This window comes from Caloenas nicobarica, chromosome Z (assembly GCF_036013445.1).
Source record: "Caloenas nicobarica isolate bCalNic1 chromosome Z, bCalNic1.hap1, whole genome shotgun sequence".
In the NCBI taxonomy this organism is placed as follows: domain Eukaryota; kingdom Metazoa; phylum Chordata; class Aves; order Columbiformes; family Columbidae; genus Caloenas; species Caloenas nicobarica.
Window position 1 is genome coordinate 34,688,532 of NC_088284.1, and position 19,995 is coordinate 34,708,526.

The 19,995-nt window shown below is 38.7% G+C and overlaps 1 protein-coding gene across 4 annotated transcripts in view; it reads right to left on the reverse strand.

Annotated features, from left to right (window-relative positions):
• The window catches only part of DMXL1 (Dmx like 1), an 80,747-nt gene extending 61,796 nt beyond the window's left edge, over positions 1-18,951 (reverse strand). For all 4 annotated transcript variants that reach the window (XM_065657656.1, XM_065657655.1, XM_065657654.1 and 1 more), the window contains exons 1-5: positions 18,777-18,951; positions 9,305-9,430; positions 4,138-4,215; positions 2,064-2,142; positions 1,359-1,491 (exon numbers count right to left, since the gene is read on the reverse strand). In XM_065657656.1, coding sequence (XP_065513728.1) covers positions 1,359-1,491; positions 2,064-2,142; positions 4,138-4,215; positions 9,305-9,430; positions 18,777-18,863 — 503 coding nt within the window. In that variant the 5' untranslated portion in view covers positions 18,864-18,951. The remainder of the gene's footprint in view (positions 1-1,358; positions 1,492-2,063; positions 2,143-4,137; positions 4,216-9,304; positions 9,431-18,776) is intronic.
• Between the last annotated feature and the right edge of the window lie 1,044 nt (positions 18,952-19,995).

The following is a 19,995-nucleotide window of genomic DNA, read 5'->3' on the forward strand; positions in this document are numbered from 1 at the left end:
AACAATTATTCTGGCAAAGGACAGTACTGCAAAATCTGTATCTTGCAAACTTCTCCTTAAGGAAAGCCTATTCTAAATCTAACTGAAGTACAAATGCCAGAAGACATACAGAAGGCATACAAGGTGAACTGACACAGCAAGCTCTGTGGACCCTTTTAAGGGCGTACTAGTTCAAAATACATAACACTCAGCTCTCCTCCATGGAAGAGTTTAAAAGAGGGGAAACAGCTGGAGAGCTATGAAGCCTTCTGTAAGGTTTAAAATACAGAGGTAGAACATATTATTGAAGGAAGAGAGGAAAAATCAGTATGATCTTCACTACTGATACCACAACTCCAGACTCTGAGTGGCATTCTATCTATAGGCTAACTCCAACTCTCAGTAGGCTGAGAGGGTCTTGCAGGTGTCTCAACAAATGGAGTGAGTCTTCAACTTCTTTTATTTAGGAAGTCCATCATATTAAAAGGAAATTTTTTCAGTTGTCCTTTGGATGAGGTTGGGATTTTGAAGACATCCTTGATAAAAGTTAGAGAGTACATAGAAAAAGGAACAACTAAAGAATTAGAAAAGGATTTTTTCAGGTACATCCAGTGAACTACCCAACTAACATTAACTGCTTCATAAAGAATAATTTCAGGTGGGTTCCTCCAGCCAGACACTTCTTTAAAGAGACTGCCATATGGTATGCTGGATCCAAGTGAACAGTGCACCTGATGTATTAGTAAAATCTTCCTATGGCAAGAGAGACAGTGATTCAAACTGTCTTATAAACTGAAGTACTAAACTGAAACTCTTCTGAATGTACCAATACACAGACACAAAGACTAAAATGATTAATCAACATGAATACATGAAGAGACTTCGGAGAAGCAGTAAACCAGAATGCACCCATCTTTGCATGACTGTTCCAAATATACAGAATAAACACAGAAAAAGGTACGAAAGGTGGGCAATGTGCAAGAAGAAAAGAGAGGTGTAGTACATTGGACAGAGAAGGAAATTTATTTTAGCAGTGCTACAAGCACAATGATTTTCAAATATGCAGCTTTCATCTTCTTGTACAAGTCTACTAGAACAGACTCTAGAGCAGCCTTCCCTCAGTATTTTACTAGTGTTCAGTATAATTGAAGAACTGCGTAAGAACATAAACTACCCCAAAATCAATTACAATTGATCTTATACAAAGAAAGAAATGTCACATATTCCAGGGAAATATTATTCAAATTTATTATCTATCAATAATATTTATCAAATAACAGTACAGAATAGGCTGGCACTGAAATACACTAAGTATATAATCTGAAAGGTAAGAATCAGCATGGAAAAAGGAATTACTTGTCTTTAAATTAGTTTCTTACTTGCACTGCCAGATACACCTCCACTCTCCAAGTCCAACATCTGTTCTTTCAGTATTATCACTGTCAGAAGGGTTTTCCAAAGGATCATTGGACCAAAGCTGAAGACAACTGGAACCAGTCAAAAGACGAGTGCCTAAACCAAATATTTTTAACAATATAACTACAGAACAAGTAGCAAAATACAGACTTCTATAAACAGAGAGAAAGAAAACAGTTTGCAAGGCCAAAAGTGCAGAACAAAATTAGCCAGGTATTATCTTAACACCTTTTCTACAGCGAAGTTACAATAACAGCAGTGTGCCTTTTACGCATTCCCCTTTATGGATATAGACTAGGTCAGTCTTGCAAGAAGATACCTCATGGATTATAAGACAGTTTGATTTGAGTATCTACAGTCCAAATAGTGAAAATTAATCAAAGTAGTTATTCTCTAAAAGAAACACCTAGAGCTACTGTAGACATCCCTTTTTCACAACAAATATCTACCTTTAAGCCATGTTTTTAAACATCAGATACTACTGAGATTAGGATAATCAAGTAAGACCATACAGATGGACTAATACTCTGGCTCTGCTATAACAAGTGACAAAGGTAGATTTCACTCCACTTGGGTGTTCTCTATCCTTGCTCCCAAAGAATGGCAAAATTCAAATAAAATTAGTTGCAGTACCAAATAGTTAGTTGTTTCTTTTATTCTCTTCTTACCTGTGGGATCCCATGTTAGATTATGTGCTATGGCTTCCAGTAAGATTTGAGCATTCTTTTGCCACTGATAATGTAATGTCTGAAATTTTAAGTATTCACAAACATTAGCATGAAAATGTTTCCTTCCCCCCGCCTTCCCCTTTTATAACAGAAATAGTACACCTTTGCTGCACTCTCCAACTTCTATGAAGCATGTTTTTAAAAATAAATGACTGCTTATCTAATAAAAACAGACACATTCTGATTTTAAAATAAAATAGCTTTCCGTTAATCTGACCATGCAAGTAGAAGTTTCTAACTTTCTATTTTAAAAATATAGCTTGAAAAATACTCAGTACATAAAATCATCATTGGAATATAAGATTTTTTTAAAGGGAAGTCTGATTTTATTTTTGAAAAAATATGAAAAAAGAAACACACTAAATGCATCTAGTATTTTATATCAGTAGTACTGTTTAATTAGAGGATTTCAATAAGGTCAAGATAACATATATTTAAAAAGGACAGAAGTATCATGTATAACAGGACAGTCAACTATTTTTAGATTTTGGATCACTACTTCATTCACTGGAACGAGCTGAGGATTAAAGTCACAAAATATTTATCTGGTGTGTTTTCATAATAGGTTGCAAACCTTTGATGCTTTAAGTTATAAAAGAAACTGAAATCATTACTAGAAATAATATTAAGAGTCAACACTTTTTTCTTAATTCACAAAGACTAGCATTTTTGAAGTATCATCCTCAACTCAAAAATATCAAATCAATATATGTGAAAGTTAAACAACTAAATCTTTCGGCAGTTTGGCAGAAAACAGTAAAGTACCTGCAGACGAGGTTCTAATTGAAATATTTCTGAAGCTAAACATTCTAGTAAATGGAAGACAGAGACAATCCTACAACAACTTAATGATGCTGGAAATAATTGCCTAGAGGTTAACTGTAAGAATGAAGTAACTGTTTCTTCAATTATAAATATATGAAACCAAATCATGGGTGGAGAATGCTTCCTCTACTGCTTACAGTTACTACACTGACTTCAAAGTTTCAAGGTAAGCGTAGTGATTACCAGTATAGAAAAACATTCAGGATGAATTAAATGGCTCCAGTGATCAAAAACAGTACTTCTAACAAGTTCATATGAGCATAAGAAGTCACATTTTACCATTATTTTATTCCACCACCTTCCAGCGGTTAAAATATTTATATAGATAGATATATGCACACATATATATTTTTTTCAATAGCAGCTATTTAATGAATGACCACATGCCAAATGAGTGAGCTGGTTAGTGTAAAAGAGTCCACTATATCACCATCTAAATTAATTAATACAAATGGGGAGACCAGAGCTCTCAAGAGGGAGACAGAAGCTCCTTGAGCAATCGCCAAAGCTCTCATATCAAACAGACTTTAATTAGACTCTAATTATAAAAGTAATCCACTCCATCTAAGAAGCATCATTAAATAACTTGCTCTATATCATATTACTAGACAGATATTAAGATTCTGGCCACCAGTTCGCTAAACCACTGCCACTGAAACTAAGCCATGATATCGAAAGAACAGATATTGTTCTTATTCACCATTATAATACTGAAACATAAGCATTCATTCAAATTTGACTAAGAAAGCCATAGACTTTTGGAAACTACTACAGATTTGACCAAGAGCATGCAATTTCATAAGCCCAAGTTAAAATAAGGATTGTAAACCACACCAGAACATAATGGCTACACAGGATGGTTCAAAAAGGAATTCCTTTTGTAATGGCTCTACCCTTTGGAAAATGGGGCATGCACATCTTATATGGTTCTGGAATATTTCGGTTATGAATTGCAGGGTTAGATAAATCAGTAATATGAAGTACTATAGCAAACCCTATTTCTTTTAGAACTATTTCAAATAACACGTCTTTGTCCTCCTCCTACCACTTTCACTTCCAAAGGACCATCTCACACCTGAATTTTATTCCAGCATTGAAATAAGACAAAGAAATCTTCAACTTTAAAGTAAATGAGAAAAATGAGTCAGATTTTATAACTGAGTAAATTAACGAGTGACAAATTACTTACATTATGATGACTGCTGTTGTGCTTCAAGAGGCTAACTGGCTCGAAGATACAAATCACGTTTCCATAAGAAGCTGCAATCTAAAGCAATTTAGACGTACATAAGCACATGCAGAAGAAACAAGCCATAGAACAAAGAAGAATAAAACGTAAATTGTTGCTTCTACAATTAACCCTCCTTGTAGATGAATTTGAAGCTCACATCTATATTACCTTTTGGTAACAGAAAAATGGTATCTAGCAAAAATCATGAAGCAAGTGTTGACAATACTAAAAATACAATTCTTTATTTACACATTAGTCCTGAAGATCAACCGAGAGTAAAGATGGACAGGAGCATTGTTAAAAAAAAAGGAAAAAAAGAAAATCAGATCTATTATCAATATTCCTTCCACATTAGATTAAGTAAACACTCAAAGAAGTCTGCTGAGTTCACATTCTCAGAAATGGAACCAACATCAGTTCAGGGTACTTCCTTAGCATGAGAACATGCTACACTATAAACAGTTAATTCAGACAACTCAAGCTATGCAAGTTAAACACCCAATGCAGAGAACTGAAAAACAGAAGAACTACTAAATGCTAACACAAAATACTTCAAAAAGTCAGCTTTAATCAGCATTTGAAAGCCTTATTCCATCTGTGATATCAGCCACCCCAATCTTGCATTAAGACAAAATTATAATTTTATCTCAAGATATCTAAATAAAAACAAGCTTAAAACAACTTGCCAAGAGCCAAAACAAGCCAAATCTATGTTAAAGACCTCAGGCAGAGCGCCTGAGAGCGCCATCACAAGGCAATGTTACCTAAAACTGCTCTGAAACACAGATTTACAGAATGAAGGAGTTTGCATAGGTCTTGCATAATGGACATCCTGCATTCTGAAGTGATGCTTGATGTTAAAAGGAGCACATCTACAGTTCTGACAGGCTATAATAGACAATTTCCTATTTCTGTGAAATTCTGGCACAGAAAATATTCACAATTTTCCTTTAACAACATTAAAGAAAGTCAGAGTTACTTTATAAAATACATTTTGATTTCAGTATCAGCCACAACGACTTTAAGAAAAAAAAAGCACTAAACTGACATACCTAAGCTGTTAATATTGTTGTCAGATCCACTGATTACAGATGTACATGACCTGTACAAATGTACAGAGGTATAAATGTACAGATCTGTAAAGATTCTAAAAAATCCATAGATCTGTAGCTTCAATAGAAACGCTCTGCACTTAAAAGAAGAGATAAATAAATTTCTATCACGCTAAAAACCTAAACATGAGCCTGACCCAAAAATGACAAGAACAATTTTGTCACAGTTGCGAAATGCCTGAAGAAACCTTTTCCTTACATCTCAAATAAAAAATTGCCCTAAGTCTCTTTAACTACCTCACTGTTTCATTCTCATAATTCCATTCAACACCACAACAGCAAGAAGTTCATATAAACTCATATTGATTAGATTTGTCCTTTTTCCTTTTCTCCAAGTGTGGACAGTTCTTCAATTTTTTATTGGTTAGTGTGTTTTTAAGATAAACTAACATTAGCATGCAAAAATGCTAAACAAATAGTGTTCAGAGCAACTGCTGCCCCCTAAAAGTTTCCACAGGCTTCCACAATGATACAGCCATTCAATTCTAGTCCCCGCAGAGCAACATGCCACCAAGAAGAATAATGAAAAGTTGTGCATTGACCAGTTTCCCAAACAACCGCAATAATCACCCGGACATCAAGCCAATGTCTATTGTTGTCTCAAGTCCTGTTATTTGAAATAAGATGTGCAGAGAAGTCTTACTGAGTTGTAAGAGAGAGGGGTTACAGTCATTCCTAATGACAGACAGCAGTAGTGAGTGCACTCTCAGCAAATTTGCAGATCACACCAAGATCAGTCGTACAGTTCATTTGCTAAAGGGAAGGGATGCCACCCACACGGACCTTGACAAGCTTAGCCCATGTGAACCTCACAAAGTTCAGCAACACTAAGAGCGAGGTCCTGCATCTGGGTTAGGGCAACAACCAGTATCAGTAGACACGGGGAATGAATGGATTGAGAGCAGTCCTGCTGAGAAGGACTTGGGGATACTGGTGGACAAAAAAATTGAACACTTTGCAGCCCAGAAAACCAACTGTACCCTGGACTGCATAAAAAGAAGGATGGCCAGCAGGTTAGGGAAGTGATTCCCCTGCTCCAGTGAGGCCCCTGACCTGAAGAACTGTGTTCAGCTCTGATGTCCACAGCACGAGAAACACATGGACCTGTGGGACTGGTTCCAGAGGAGGCCACAAAAATGATCAGAGGGCTGGAACACCTCTCCTATGAGGGCAGGCTGAGAGAGTTGAGGTTGTTCAGCCTGAAGAACAGAAAGCTCCAGGGACACTTAAAGGGGGCTTATAAGAAAGAAGGAGACTTTTTACTAGGGCCTGTAGCGATAGCACAAGGTGTAACAGTTTTGAACTAAAAGAGGGTAGGTTTAGATTAGATGTAATGAAGACATTTTTTACAATGAGGATGGTGAGATACTGGAACAGATTTCCCAGGCACATTGTGGACGCCTCATCCCTGGAAATACTCAAAGTCAGGCCGGACAGGGCTTTGAGCAATGCAATCTAGTGACAAATGACCCTGCCCACAATAGGGGGCAGGGTTGGACTAGACTATCTTTAAAGTTCCCTTCCACCCCAAACCATTTTATGACTCTGTAGTTCTTGCACCATAAGAAAAAAGCATCAGTCCTTGGGACAACAACTTTGGACAAAGTATGAATTTAACTGATGGCATCAAGTTCTCATTTTATGAAGTTTTAGTATAACACAAATAGTTTGACACATTTTTCCCTACCAGGCCTGCATATTGCATAGAAGCCCTTAAATTTAATGTTCACTAAAGGAAGTGGAAAGAGGCGTGTAGCTTACATTGCGTGGGAGAAGATCAAGTACTGTACCTACCTGCAAATAAATTGTTGATTACCAAGTTGACTACAACCAGGGGCAAAACACTGGATTCAGTGGCCTAAGATTAAATTGTCGTATTTGTGAAACTAGGCCTTGCAAATCTATGGCAGATTTTTTTAAAAGTTCATATACATACACATACAAACACATGTAAAAATAAACATATACATATATGCTTTCTTGGGATGATTAAAAATTATAATCCATTTTTTTTCCTCTCATCTCATTCTTGGACATAGAGAATTAAGTTTACCTCCAAAACTAGACTCGGAAGAGAAAAGATGGTGCCACGTTCCCTCCGCCTTTCAAAGCCAAGGGAGAGGAGGGTCATACATAAACTTCTAAACCATTGCTACTTCAAAGTAGCTTCACAAGGCACGAATTTCCCAAGAAACTAGAACTAGAATTAGATTTAGGATGCAAGAATGAAGAAAAATTTCAATTCATTACTTTCATAACTAGAAAATAACTCTTTTACAAGCGAATCCTGTCATTCAAAGGGAGAATGATGGAGAGCTTTCAAAGTGAGTGCAGGCCAGTTATTATGGAGAAAATGTTTCATGGCAGGTCTCCGTAAAGTAAAATATTTAAAAGGTACCTAATTTATAAACTACAAATTATAACAGGATGCTCTGTAGAAAGGTTCAAAATTGCAATCTAAATAAGCTGCATTATTTGCACTCTGCTTGTTCCTATAGATTTTAAACAGCAGAGAATCTGCAGGTAAACTGAAGAGAAATCTATGTGTCAATACTGATGAAGAAGCTGTAAGAAGAAATTCCACCCCTGCAACTGTGAAATGGAAATGTATTGATCAGTCTGTTCAATAAGTAGATTCCTAGCCAGTCACTGCTTAGTATTTCAGCACTCTGCAAATAGATCTACTCTAACTGATAACAGCAAACGATATCAACTTGCAGAATCAAAACGACCAGACAGGTCTACTTAAGAAATGAAAACACTCAAAAGCTTAGTAAGCTTGATTGTTTGATACATTCATACGTGTTGATTTACAACTTAAGGAGAGTTTGTCATTTAAATGGAAATAGAACTGCTATTGTGCAGTCAAGATTACCTTGCAAATTGGCAGAAAAAATTTATAAGATTAACTGTGATATGTAATCTGCATGTATATTTCACCATCTGTTAATATGCATCCAGTGAACTCAAAAACAAGTTAACAGCAGCTAATGAAGAAACACATGCAGTCTTTATGGCTACAAGGTACCAGACACACGGAGGTGAACATTTTCTCATTTTCATTTATGTTCCTTCACTATCATTGCAAGAGTCCACGACTCAAACATTAAAAAACACAAGAGTGGCTGGGGATCATCACCATAGACTTCACTTGTAAACATGAACTGGTTTCCATGCAGAGATCCTGTCTCAGATAGACACCAGAATCTAACTAAAGCTCTCATCAAGTCATAAGGCTAGTAGTGATGTGCAGAAGGCTGACATTATCTCCTCACTAGGACAGGTTCAAAGACAGCAACAAAGCCAAAAGAAAAAAAAAAAAATCTCTTATATGAGCCAACATGTGCCCAGACAAAATTCCAGACAATAGCTTAATCACACTGTGATATCCCAATGGATGGTTACCTGGTTATTTCTCTTTTACTGTGACAGGACAATTAAGAAAGACCTCTGTAAAAAAAGAAAGACTTGAAACCTAATAGTCTCTGAAATACAATTCTCATTCAGTTTACCTACATTAGAAACAGAAAAGTTGAGAATTCAAGAAAGTAAAAGCCCGACCAAGAGTAATTTTAAGCTTTTATGAATTGCTTGAGAGGAATGACATTTTTCTTGACATCCTGAAAGTTTTTGTGGAAGCATTTGTCTGCTGCCAGCCACTAATGTGTCAAAGCATGTCGATGACATGCCCAGTAGTATAAAGCCATAGTGAATAAATTACCTTTGCTTCCACCTTACTCATCTAGATTTTAGTCAAATTCTTGCTATCTCCTCTATGCAGCCCTGTGTGTATTAATATCTTCCTGTGCAGCCCAACTTATCTTCTACAATTTCATATCTATGGTTACTATTTCGTATTCACTGTGCTGCTTACCTCAAACAAAGGCAGGAAGCAATTAGCCATTTAATGATTCACTCTTGTGTATTTGCCATAACTTGCAAGTATCCATGCACTTGAGAAGGTGCTTAACACGACATTGCCAGAACATTATTAGAAACACTGCTCTACATACCTTCCCCTGTTGCATTGAACAGTCCACACATCCTACTTGAATATTTCCATGTTTTGCTCCAGGGATTATCTGTAATCTCTCAAAGTCAGTCCCCAGTACCACAATATCACATCCTGATGCATACGCCTAAAAAAGAAACAAGAATTAAGTAAAGCTTTAGCTACTTACAGCATATCAGTGAAGTATGGAACAGTATAGTCCATGTATCCTATCCACGTAGAACACTAAAGACAGAAGTACATAGGTATTTGAAGAGATCAAATAGATGTCTCCAATTTAAAAATCAAGTAACAGAAGTGGCAAATTACTCTTCCTCCATGCTTAGTCCAACACAACACTTGTGTAACAAGCATATCGTGGTTCAACACAGAAGAGGCAAAAAAAGATGTAGTTACGAAACATGTAAAAGAAAAGAAAATGCATGAAAAACCAAGTTCATGGAAAGTAGGAAGTAGTAATATATTTCTCAGACTGTAGATAGAGATATCTAAAACTACATTTTTAAAAAGGAGGAACTGAGGAGCTAAAAATCATACAAAGCATTTAGTAAGGAACCTGGTAAAGGAGATGTTCAAAAGGGTAACAGAATTAAGGTTAGTTATAGAAAAGCAAAACTCTGTTTTCAGACTTGTTGAGTCTCCTGCTACTTGCATTCCATGGATTAATTTTACATTGTCTTAAATTCATATTGTCACTAAGCAATTTGATGTATCTAACATATTCACAGAGCCAGCTGATTGAGTACTGCAACATCTGAGCCAAAATTCTTCCTCTTTTTATGCAAGTTTTGCTAGAAACTGAGCGCAGATTAAAATTGAGAGAAAGATTAAACACTGGAGAAACAATCATGGGCAGAATCATCCAAAAAGCATAAGAATACAGCATTCAGGGATGAAAGTCCTAGAACAAGGAATGCATACATTAAATTTAGAGCCAGGAAGCCAGCAACAAAGTAAAAAGCACGAACAATAGTATTCTGTTAGAGAGCGAGAGAATGATAGAAGGGCCAAACATTCAATTTTAGTTGGCCAAACGACTCAAGAGCAGAAGAGTCTCACAAAAATGACAGATGAAAGGTTTCTGCATGATGACATAAATGATTGTACCTTACAACCAACTCTACTAATTTCTAGTATATTCACTAAAAACACTTTTGACTTGAAAAAGCATAAAAAATGAATGCTATATTTACAATTGTGAAATCTGATTATCATGTTTTAAATTTCACATGAAAGAGTATTTTTACCAAGATTGACCTAGACTATCATATCATTACATATATTGAAACAAACAAAAAAACCCACCAAAAACACACACACAAAAACAAGCAAACAAAAAAAAAAACACAAAAAAAGATATTTCAGTCCAAAGACAATTTTCCCCACAAAGGGTTCAGTGAAATTTCAGAAAACAGTCTTACCCAGAAGACTGTGATCACCATTTTCAGTCAATATTCAGTTATTACTTTCCAACCAGCAGACCAGTAGCCACCCTTAAAATAACCTGATACTGAAAATGCTGTCTATAGTGCTTCTGCAGACTAAATATAACCGTATATTTCTTTATGATCATTTATTATTGTTCAGGGTTTTGAGCCTCTTCCTGTCCTGTCCCCTCTTCAGCTTGAAGAAGAGGCTCAAGCAGTAGAATTCCTCCTGTTGAAAGGGAAGCATTTATTACAAAATGAGATAGTGAACTGCAAGCTCCAAAGTAGTTTAATTTAAAACTCATTCCAAAAGAGGAGATTAAGTACTACTTTTTGTTCAAATGTTAAAGTGATTATTTTGATATCACAATGACATGAACATTGGACTTGTTTCTCACAGAATATTTTTTTCTTCAGTTAAAAACCATCTCACCTGGTGACTCACTGAATTAAGTCCATAGTCCACCAGACAAAAGTTATTCAGGAGTACCATATATACAACTTTTCCCAAAGCCATTTTGTTGAATTTAGTGGTTTGTATGGAAGCAATTTTAAGGAAAAGAAATGTTTCACTTTGGAGAGATAACATGGCTTTACTAAAAATGTTTTTAAAAGACTGAAATGCCAAAGACTGTATGAAACTCACCTGTTCTTCTGTATGCCTCTCTAGGCCTCATCAGCATTTTATAGACTTACTAGATTTCTCCCATCTGGTTCTCTCCATTTCTAGTTTCACACACAAGCCTGAGATCATGACACTACAATATTTCCACCATGGTGAGCAAGAACTAGCATATATAGTAACTCATACCATTAGCAGTGATCCTGAAGATTCCATTTTAATGGGATCAAGAACTCAACCAGTTTTAACATACACAAAAAGTCATGAGCACACTCGGCATTTTGCACTGGAAGAACTCTAACTATCAAACACAACGCATTGGAGTCGCTAGGAACTGGTATATTCACCAAGGTATCAGGAACAAAGATTTAAAATTGTATCTAAAGTCAGGCTATCTCCTGCTAACCTGGGCTGTGCAGTAGCTCAAAGAGGTATGCAAACATCCTAGACTTGCCATTTCATGAAAATGTCCCCTTTATGAATATAAACTCTCCCCTTTTTACTGTTTAAACATAGCTATTCTTTTGTTTCTAATACTAATTTCTTGCCCAACTTCATATGCTGAGTGTTTAAAAAAAAAAGTTTGTCAAATCAGGGATGAACTTTCTGATGAGAAGTTGGGGAATATCTTCTCACTCTGGTGGTTCTCAGTTATAACAATTAATTAAAAATGCACTTGTAAGAATACAGATCAGGGGGGAGACGAGAAGAGTGCTCTTTTAAAATCTTATTATTGGGAAAAAAAGATAATAATCCCATCCTTACATTCTGGTAATTCTCCACATTACCTGAAAAGAATTGACATTTGGGAAAAAAAAATCACTTCTGACATCAGTTTATTCAGATGAATTAGATCATCCTTGGTCATGCTGACTTCCCCACCTCCAACAAGCTGCAGAACCACTGACTAGCTCTTAAACCTGTAGAGCTGATCTGGCCCCAAAGAGGTAGAAGGGAAAAAAAGCATTTTCAAAGAGCTTCCAAATATAACTACAGGCAAGCAGAAGGATAATGACTTGGAGGCTATTTTTGACACGTAGTCAATGTTTGCCTGCAGGAGAACCAAAATTTCAAAGGCAAAAGGCAAGGGATGCAGAAGAGAAGGAAGCTATATATTTCAAAGAAAAATAGTGTCTGCATAGAAGGTAACTAAGCTGCCTGGCAAGGTAAACTGCAACAGTTTCCTTTTTCTACTGTTGCCTGCCATCCCAGTCCCATTACACTTCACACGGACCAGACACTTTGGGAGTGTTCCCTTTCTCCTAAGGTGTCCTTCCTCTGGTTCTTCGTTGTCCCCACTGTTACTCATCCATTAGACTGTCTCCATGCAGAGAAGTCACACCCTCATACACACTTACTGGAATCCACACTCTAGTTCTGAATGAGGTCTCTAAGCAGTAGTGTCCTACAGAGAGTTCTCTAAAATAAGCACAAAAATAACTGCTGGACTAATTTCACATATTCTTTTTTTCACATTGGAAAACTGTATGAGGTATTTTATCACAGCATAACGAGGAGTAATCAGGAGTAAGTGATACCTTCTAACAGACTCACACATAGAACAAAAACGATTTCTGCCTACTAGTCAACTTTATCTACTGCTTACTGCAAGACTTGTCCGCAATAGGTCACGTCATTCATTTTCACTTTGTCAGAAGCTACTGAGATTGCATTTGTATAAGCTATGGAAACTAAGAAAAAAGATAATTCAAGTGTTCTACTACACGTAGGGCAAGAAGCAATTTCAGAGTATAAGCATTTCTCATATGTACACTCTTGTCTACATTACTTGTGCCTCCCCATCCTGTACTTGCCCTGAAGGGACAAAATGCTGTCACATAGCTCAAGTAAGAAAGAATTCCTACATGCATCTTAATTAAAAAAATATATAAATAAATAGACTTTTTAAAGGAAGGAGAGCCTCTAAGTCTGATTTTGGCAAGCCATAAACACCTTTCACCTTAAGAATGTCCCAGAATATTTACAAGAAATTTGTCTTTGTACAATGGGATAAGCAGGTAATGTTGATATTATCATGTTCTTGGAATGTTTATTAAACAATGTTTTGGTCGTCTGTTACACAAATAAACAAGATAGAACTAGTTCAAGCTGCATGAACACGGATTTCACTAGCTGTTGACATAGCAAAACAAAGTTGAAATTAGGAAGTGAAAGCTGTTTCAGGCCTGTGAAAATAAATGTGATTTTGCATGCAGTACTGCCTTTCCACCAAATTTCTACCCCTTATTTTAATTGAATGTCAGCTCTTATCTCTAAAGTCATATTTCTTTGGAGAAGATTAACCATATTTTGACAAGATCAGTGCTTCAAAAGTATGGTAGTTTTATCATAAAATAGTATGGACAATTGCATGAACTATTCTAATTTCTTTCTAAAGTGAAAGTCTCATACACACAACTCTTAAAAAAGAGAATCGTACTGGCAAATCAGACTCTACTCTCAATAGAAGAAAAGTACATGAGCAAGGGTCTTGACCTCTAAAGCACCTCTAAAGCAAATATTTCCCTTATACTTGACCCTGTTTATATATTTCTTCTATGTATTGACATACAAAGTTTTTGCTACAGTTTCTACTACGGCTACATAAGGACTGACACATATCTTCCACAAACTTTATTTAACCTACATCTCTTACATGAAGGGCATGAGTACACCTACCATAAACTGCCAGTTATTATCCACAGGTGAATGCAGTAGTATGTGCGCACACATATGTATTTATAGAGTAATATATACAGAAAAGCATGCAAATACATACGGGATGAACATACAGACTAGAAAGACAATGCATAACTCTGTGCTGGGCTCGAGGTCGTAGAGAACCACCTAGCCAGACCACACCGACGGACCACATCCAACAGTTATTTAGAAATGTTCCCTCCCTGCTACAGCTATACTGGAAGCTTACCAGTACCACCATCCATCTCACCTTTTGCTTCTTTTCTTATGTAACTTATCAGTTACTGTATCAGAGATAATTCTCAAGCCACATCAAGACCATTTTAATCACTGATGGGTCTCAAGGGTCATACTTCATTTTTTTGCAAGGGATGTAAAGGTCAAGATGCAAGGGCTCACAAACTGAGCAACTAAAAATCTTTTATGGAAAGTCTATAATAGCTGAATAATATTTCTATCAGATTTGAAAGTAGAAGTTTACAAGAGGTATTTTTACAATGTTTGCAACCGTTATGCTTTAAGTAAGGTTCATTTCCCAGTTTAAAAAAAAAAAAAAAAACCACAAAGTATCCCAAGGAAAAGCATTGTATATTAGCAATATAAACTTACTACAAAAAAAATAGAAAAAAATCATCTTTATTAATTACATCAGGCACCCATTTCTTCTGCTGGATTGGGCACGTAAACATAATACATTTTCAGTCTGCAAGGGCGAAATACTGCTCATATGCGCCATAAGCAGGTGCAGGTGGGAGAGGAATATCTCCTTCTGTCTTCTCTTATTTTCCCCCTCCTCATTGGTTCCTTTTCCAAGAAAAATCTAGAACAAAGGTTATTCTTATGCAAAATAAAGATAAAAATTAAAGGCAAATAAATCTATTAAGCAGGTGATACTGTAAAAATGTCTGTATTTTTGTCCTTTGCATAGAATCAAAAATCAGAGCCACCACGAACCACAAGGTACCCTGCTGAATTACTCTATTAAAAAAAAAAAAAAAAAAAATCACACTTTAGAGATATAAATTTGCACTAGTTTTCTAGCATCCCCATTACTGTATCAAAACTTACACTAGTGTAAGTATTACAGTTAGATATCTTATTTTTTAAAAAAATATTTCTTTCATTAAGAAGAATAATTAAATTTAAGAAATACTCTTTGATCATGCTTGGGGAAAAAAACCTAAAAACATTTCTAAACTATCAAATGTACTTGAACTAACATACTTCTTTAAGTGGCAAATTGATTGGCCATGCACTCAGAAGCAAGTTTCATTGAAAACGCAGTTTTCATTGCAGTGTAAAGAGGTTTTTACCCTGTCTTGGTTTTTAGATTAATTCAGTTAAAAAATCCAATTTGTTTCCTAAATTCAGAGTAGCTTAACTGGAACATGGGAGGAAAAAAAAAAAAGTACAAAAATATCTCCTTCCGTTTTCTAAATTACAACCAAGAAGCAGGTGTAAATGCAGTAGCATCTTGAGCAACTCTTACGACCAGTCCATTAATTTTCTTGACTATAGATACACAGGGAGTTCTAAATACAAAGAAAATGTAAAGTATTTGCTACACAGATAAGCAACAACTTTATGAAGCCACAGAATCTGCTTTATCAAAAAATTTTACAAGTCTGGAAATCTTTACACCACAATCCAATATCTTTGGAAAATGCAGAGTTGTCTTGACCAACCTATCCAAACTCCACATTTTCCAACAGCTTTTCAACTTAACATTTGAAGTTCACAGTTTCATCAATCATAAAAAGCAAGTCCTAAGTCCAGGATAAGTTTAATCACACATAGAAAGGAAATCTGTCCAGAAAATATTCTGGTTGCACTGAAATAAACCATGCAATTTATCTTTCTTTCCCAAATTTCCATCTCTACAAACAATTGTTGTTCTGTGACTTCTATTACCAGTCTTGGACTTGTGCTTGTAAACTTGCTATTGCTCAGAGCATTTTGTTTTGACTTTTTCCCTTCCTCTGATACTTGGAAAGTAACAAAAATAAGACAATATTACAGAAGCAGATGCACAGCGCAATGCCAACTAATCACACAAGTAGTATCAGTTCCGGTCACCAAAAAACTTCAATATAACTTCAGTAATAACTAGTACATGAGCATCCTGTGTGATAAATTCCATGAATTTATTAAACAAACAGTTTTTCACTCGAATATTTCAGATCTGAAAACAACAAAATAAAGCAAAGGATGTATTCCATTGTGCACAGGTACACCAAAAGTAAAACAATTTGATTTCAGGAGAAGCACATAGAGTGTAAACAGTTAAATTCTGACTTCTGAAGGCTGAGTTCTCATTCATTTAGTGTACCGTTCATTATTACCACCCGCTCTCAACAGATAAATAACTGAGCCTTTTTCTATATATAAATAAAAGGTGTGCCAAAAACACCTAATCAGTGTTCTCTCCAAGGAGATTCATGCTCCACTTGGATCCTAAAAAAAGAATGCCAGCACAACAAACCTGCACATCATTACGACAAGTATCTGAAATACCATCTTAAAACAGAACTGCACATATTCAAAAAGGTGCATGCAGTTCAGTGGGGATGGGCACTTTTTACTAGTTCCTCTTTCAATTTTTCAGAGTTTAGGAAAAGAACCTCTTATTCTTAGCTTAAAACTAATATTTTAAAACTTTTCACCTTAAATATTCAGTACAATATGCTAAACCATACCGTATCAAAAAAAAATTTCCAACTATTGTAGACCAAGTTGTCTTGTCAGACAAAGGTCACTCACCACACCTGTACAGTACATAACCCTGAAATATCAACTCCTGTGAGTTCTCAGCCACAAAAACTGGAAGCAATGAAGTTTGCCAAGACGTATTTTTTTCCATTTCTAACATATCACTTAACAGTATTCATACTTACTAATGCTTATATCATTACTTCAGATATAGGAAAACAACTACCCATTTTTCTTGTTGGATTTTCTTAAGCCCGCCATTTCTTTCCAAAAAGGCAGAAATTCACCTCGATACCTTTCATTTCTTAATCCTTCTGAGCAATCTTGTCAACTTAACATGGCATTATAAAATGAGCAACAGAAACAACAACAAACTTTAGTCAAGGATATTTCTGTTAGCAGGAAAAGAAATTAATTAATAACCTTCTGGGGAAAAGGACAAAACAAAATATGATGAATGTGTCTATAGTAAACACTGTTACTATATTTATGCCAAAATAGTTCCTGTGAGAAAGAGATCATAGAAACAGTTACTGAAAACTGAACTTCCCAATCATTCCTTTCTTCCCATAGAGATATTTTTATTCTTCTGATCTGTTGGGGAGCTCTAACACTTCCGATAAGTTAGGCCATAACAGGCAGAGCACTTCAGTGATATTAATAACTCAAACTATTTCCCTCAAAAAAAAAAAATGATATCAAAATGGGAAACTTATGAAAACATAGTTTGAAAGCTTACTAGCATTTCACTGTAAAGCAAACTTCCTTGTCTCTTACCAAACAGTTCCCCACCACTGGTGGGTCTTTAACATTTCTGGACATGTTAAATCAGAAAGTTTGGCAGAGCAGGAATTTCAAGTCCCAATTGCTGCAATCTTCCAACATTAACTTATTTACAGGATTCATTTTTTTTTGGAAGCACGCACATCGCCAGACAAGGTTGTAGATAAGCAGACTTTGAGAAGACAGCCTAACAGGGGAAGCAGATCTGGACAATGACTCTACCCAAGCTTTCCAGCACTGACAATGCACCGCGGCCACAGCGTGAAGCCTCGAGTATCCTGCTGAATTTAACTGTGTACACCAGACATGACAGAAAAATAGAACCTTCTTAATTCTTGCATTCCTACCTATCATTCCCGTATCAAACTCAAAACCACACTATGCTGTAATGAAGGGCAGCCAGAAAATGTAAGGTTAAAAATACTCAGTCGTGGTGCACTGAGCAACTTTGCTGTGTCTTATTTTTATTCTTCTTCAGTCTAAAACAGAAGGCAAGAAGGGTGTATTTCAGGGGGAAGGTGGAAAGGAAAACACAACAACAAATGTCTGCTTACAAAACTAGAGTGAAAGGGAAGAAAACAAACAGTAATAAAAGGCTTTAGCATTTACTAAATACGGCAAGTGTTTTTTCTCCTAAGTATAAACATCGACAGGGAGTTCAAAAACGGTTTTAAAAATCTTAACACTAAGGCACGGTGTTTCAAGATCTTCTTCAGCTATGACCAGTAAGGATTTGAGTTGCGTATCTGACTGAAAGCCAGTGCTGAAATTGCCTTCTAGAGAAAGTCGCATGTACCGGCTGACGTTTATGTAACCCTCCGTCAAAGCCACCATATTCCTGCGTTAGCTAACCCGGCTCGGAGCGGCAGCTCCGTTCCCGCCTCCGCCCGGCGCCGCGCTCGCCCTGCGCCCCTTCCAGCCCTGCCCGGCTGGAGAGGCCGCCCGCCCCGAGCGCCGCCCGCACCTCCGTGCTGGGGAACCGCCGCCGCTCCGGGCAAGTTTGGCACGCCGTCCCCCAGCGCGGGCAGGCTCCCGGCAGGCGTGCCGCAGGCCTTTCGGTGAAGCCCTCCCCCGGCTGCGCCGCTACCGGCCGGCGACGATACCGGGGGCGAGCCGTCCCCCCGCTCCAAGGGCCGCCTGCCGCCGCCGCGCCTGACGCAGCCGCTTTTCAGGGAACGCGGCGCAGGGACGCCGGCCCGGCGGAGGCGCCCGGGCCCCTGCCGAGGACCCACCGTGAAGGGCTGGTCGTGCAGGCTCCCCACGGAGAAGCAGTTGTCCCCGGGGTTCACGGCCCCCGTCAGCACCTGGTGCAGGTTCATGCCGAGAGAGCGACACCGGCCCACCGGCCCCCGCCGCTCGGCCGCCCCTCGTCCCCCGGGCGGCGGAGGAGGCAGCGGCACATCCTGCGGGGCGGAGCCTCGCGGGGGGCGGGGCGCTCACCGCACCGCCCCCTGCCGCCCGCTCGCGGCCTCCGCGCCAGATCTCGCGAGAGCCCGCTCCGGCCGCCCCCGGTGGCCCCGCCCCGCTCCACGCACCCGGCCCCGCCGCACAGCCGGCCCCGCCGCACAGCCGGCCCCGCCGCTGCGCATGCGCGCCGGCCGCCGCACGGGAAACCGGGGGAAGGGCGGGGGGCGGGTCCCGTCTGCGCATGTGTGGCGGGCGCGTGCCGCGGGGGCGGTGCCTCTCGTCGGGGCGGGGCGGGCGGCGCTTTGCCCGGCTGGGGGCGGGGCAGCCCCGCCTGAGCTGCTGCCGGCCTCTGGAGCGGGGGGTTGGGGTGGTGGTAGCTCCGTTGTGAATTTAACTTCTAGTTGAAACAGCCTTGGAAAACGCTGCCTCGGCCGAGTGGCAGGGGCGTCAACGTGGCTGACGCAAGGAGTGGGCTGAAGGAAGGGGACTCAGAACCTGTCACGCTTGCTCCTGCACCTCCCGCCTTGCTGGAGGGGGCGCGGGGGCTGGGAACCCTTGAGTCAATGACCCCAAATGGACCCCCTTCCAGCCCACATAATTTCACAAGTGGAGGGACTCGGCCACAGGCCTTCCACAGGCCATTCCAAGAGGAAGCACCTGGCGCTGGGAGATGTGGTTCCCTGAGACGTGGGGAATGAAGACGACGTTGTCCTGGGACACCAGATTAGCTGTAGGCAACCAGGTTTTTCATCTTCCTCATAATGTGAGGAAAAAAGAAAATGAGAGCCATCTAGGATGAGTACTGCTTTACACACAACTTAAAGCTGGATTAGTGGAGGCCGGTTGGTCCAACAAGATGGGATGAGGTCAAGTCCGGCCCTCGTGTGATGGGCAGTGTAACCTGCTTATTGGCATGACAGAAGGATCTTCAGATCCACCCTGCCAGGGCACCTCACCATTTAAGGAGCCCTTCACCACTGAATGGACCGAAGATAGAAGCGCCTCCCAAGGATGAGGAAGCATGGCCATTCTCTTTGCTACACC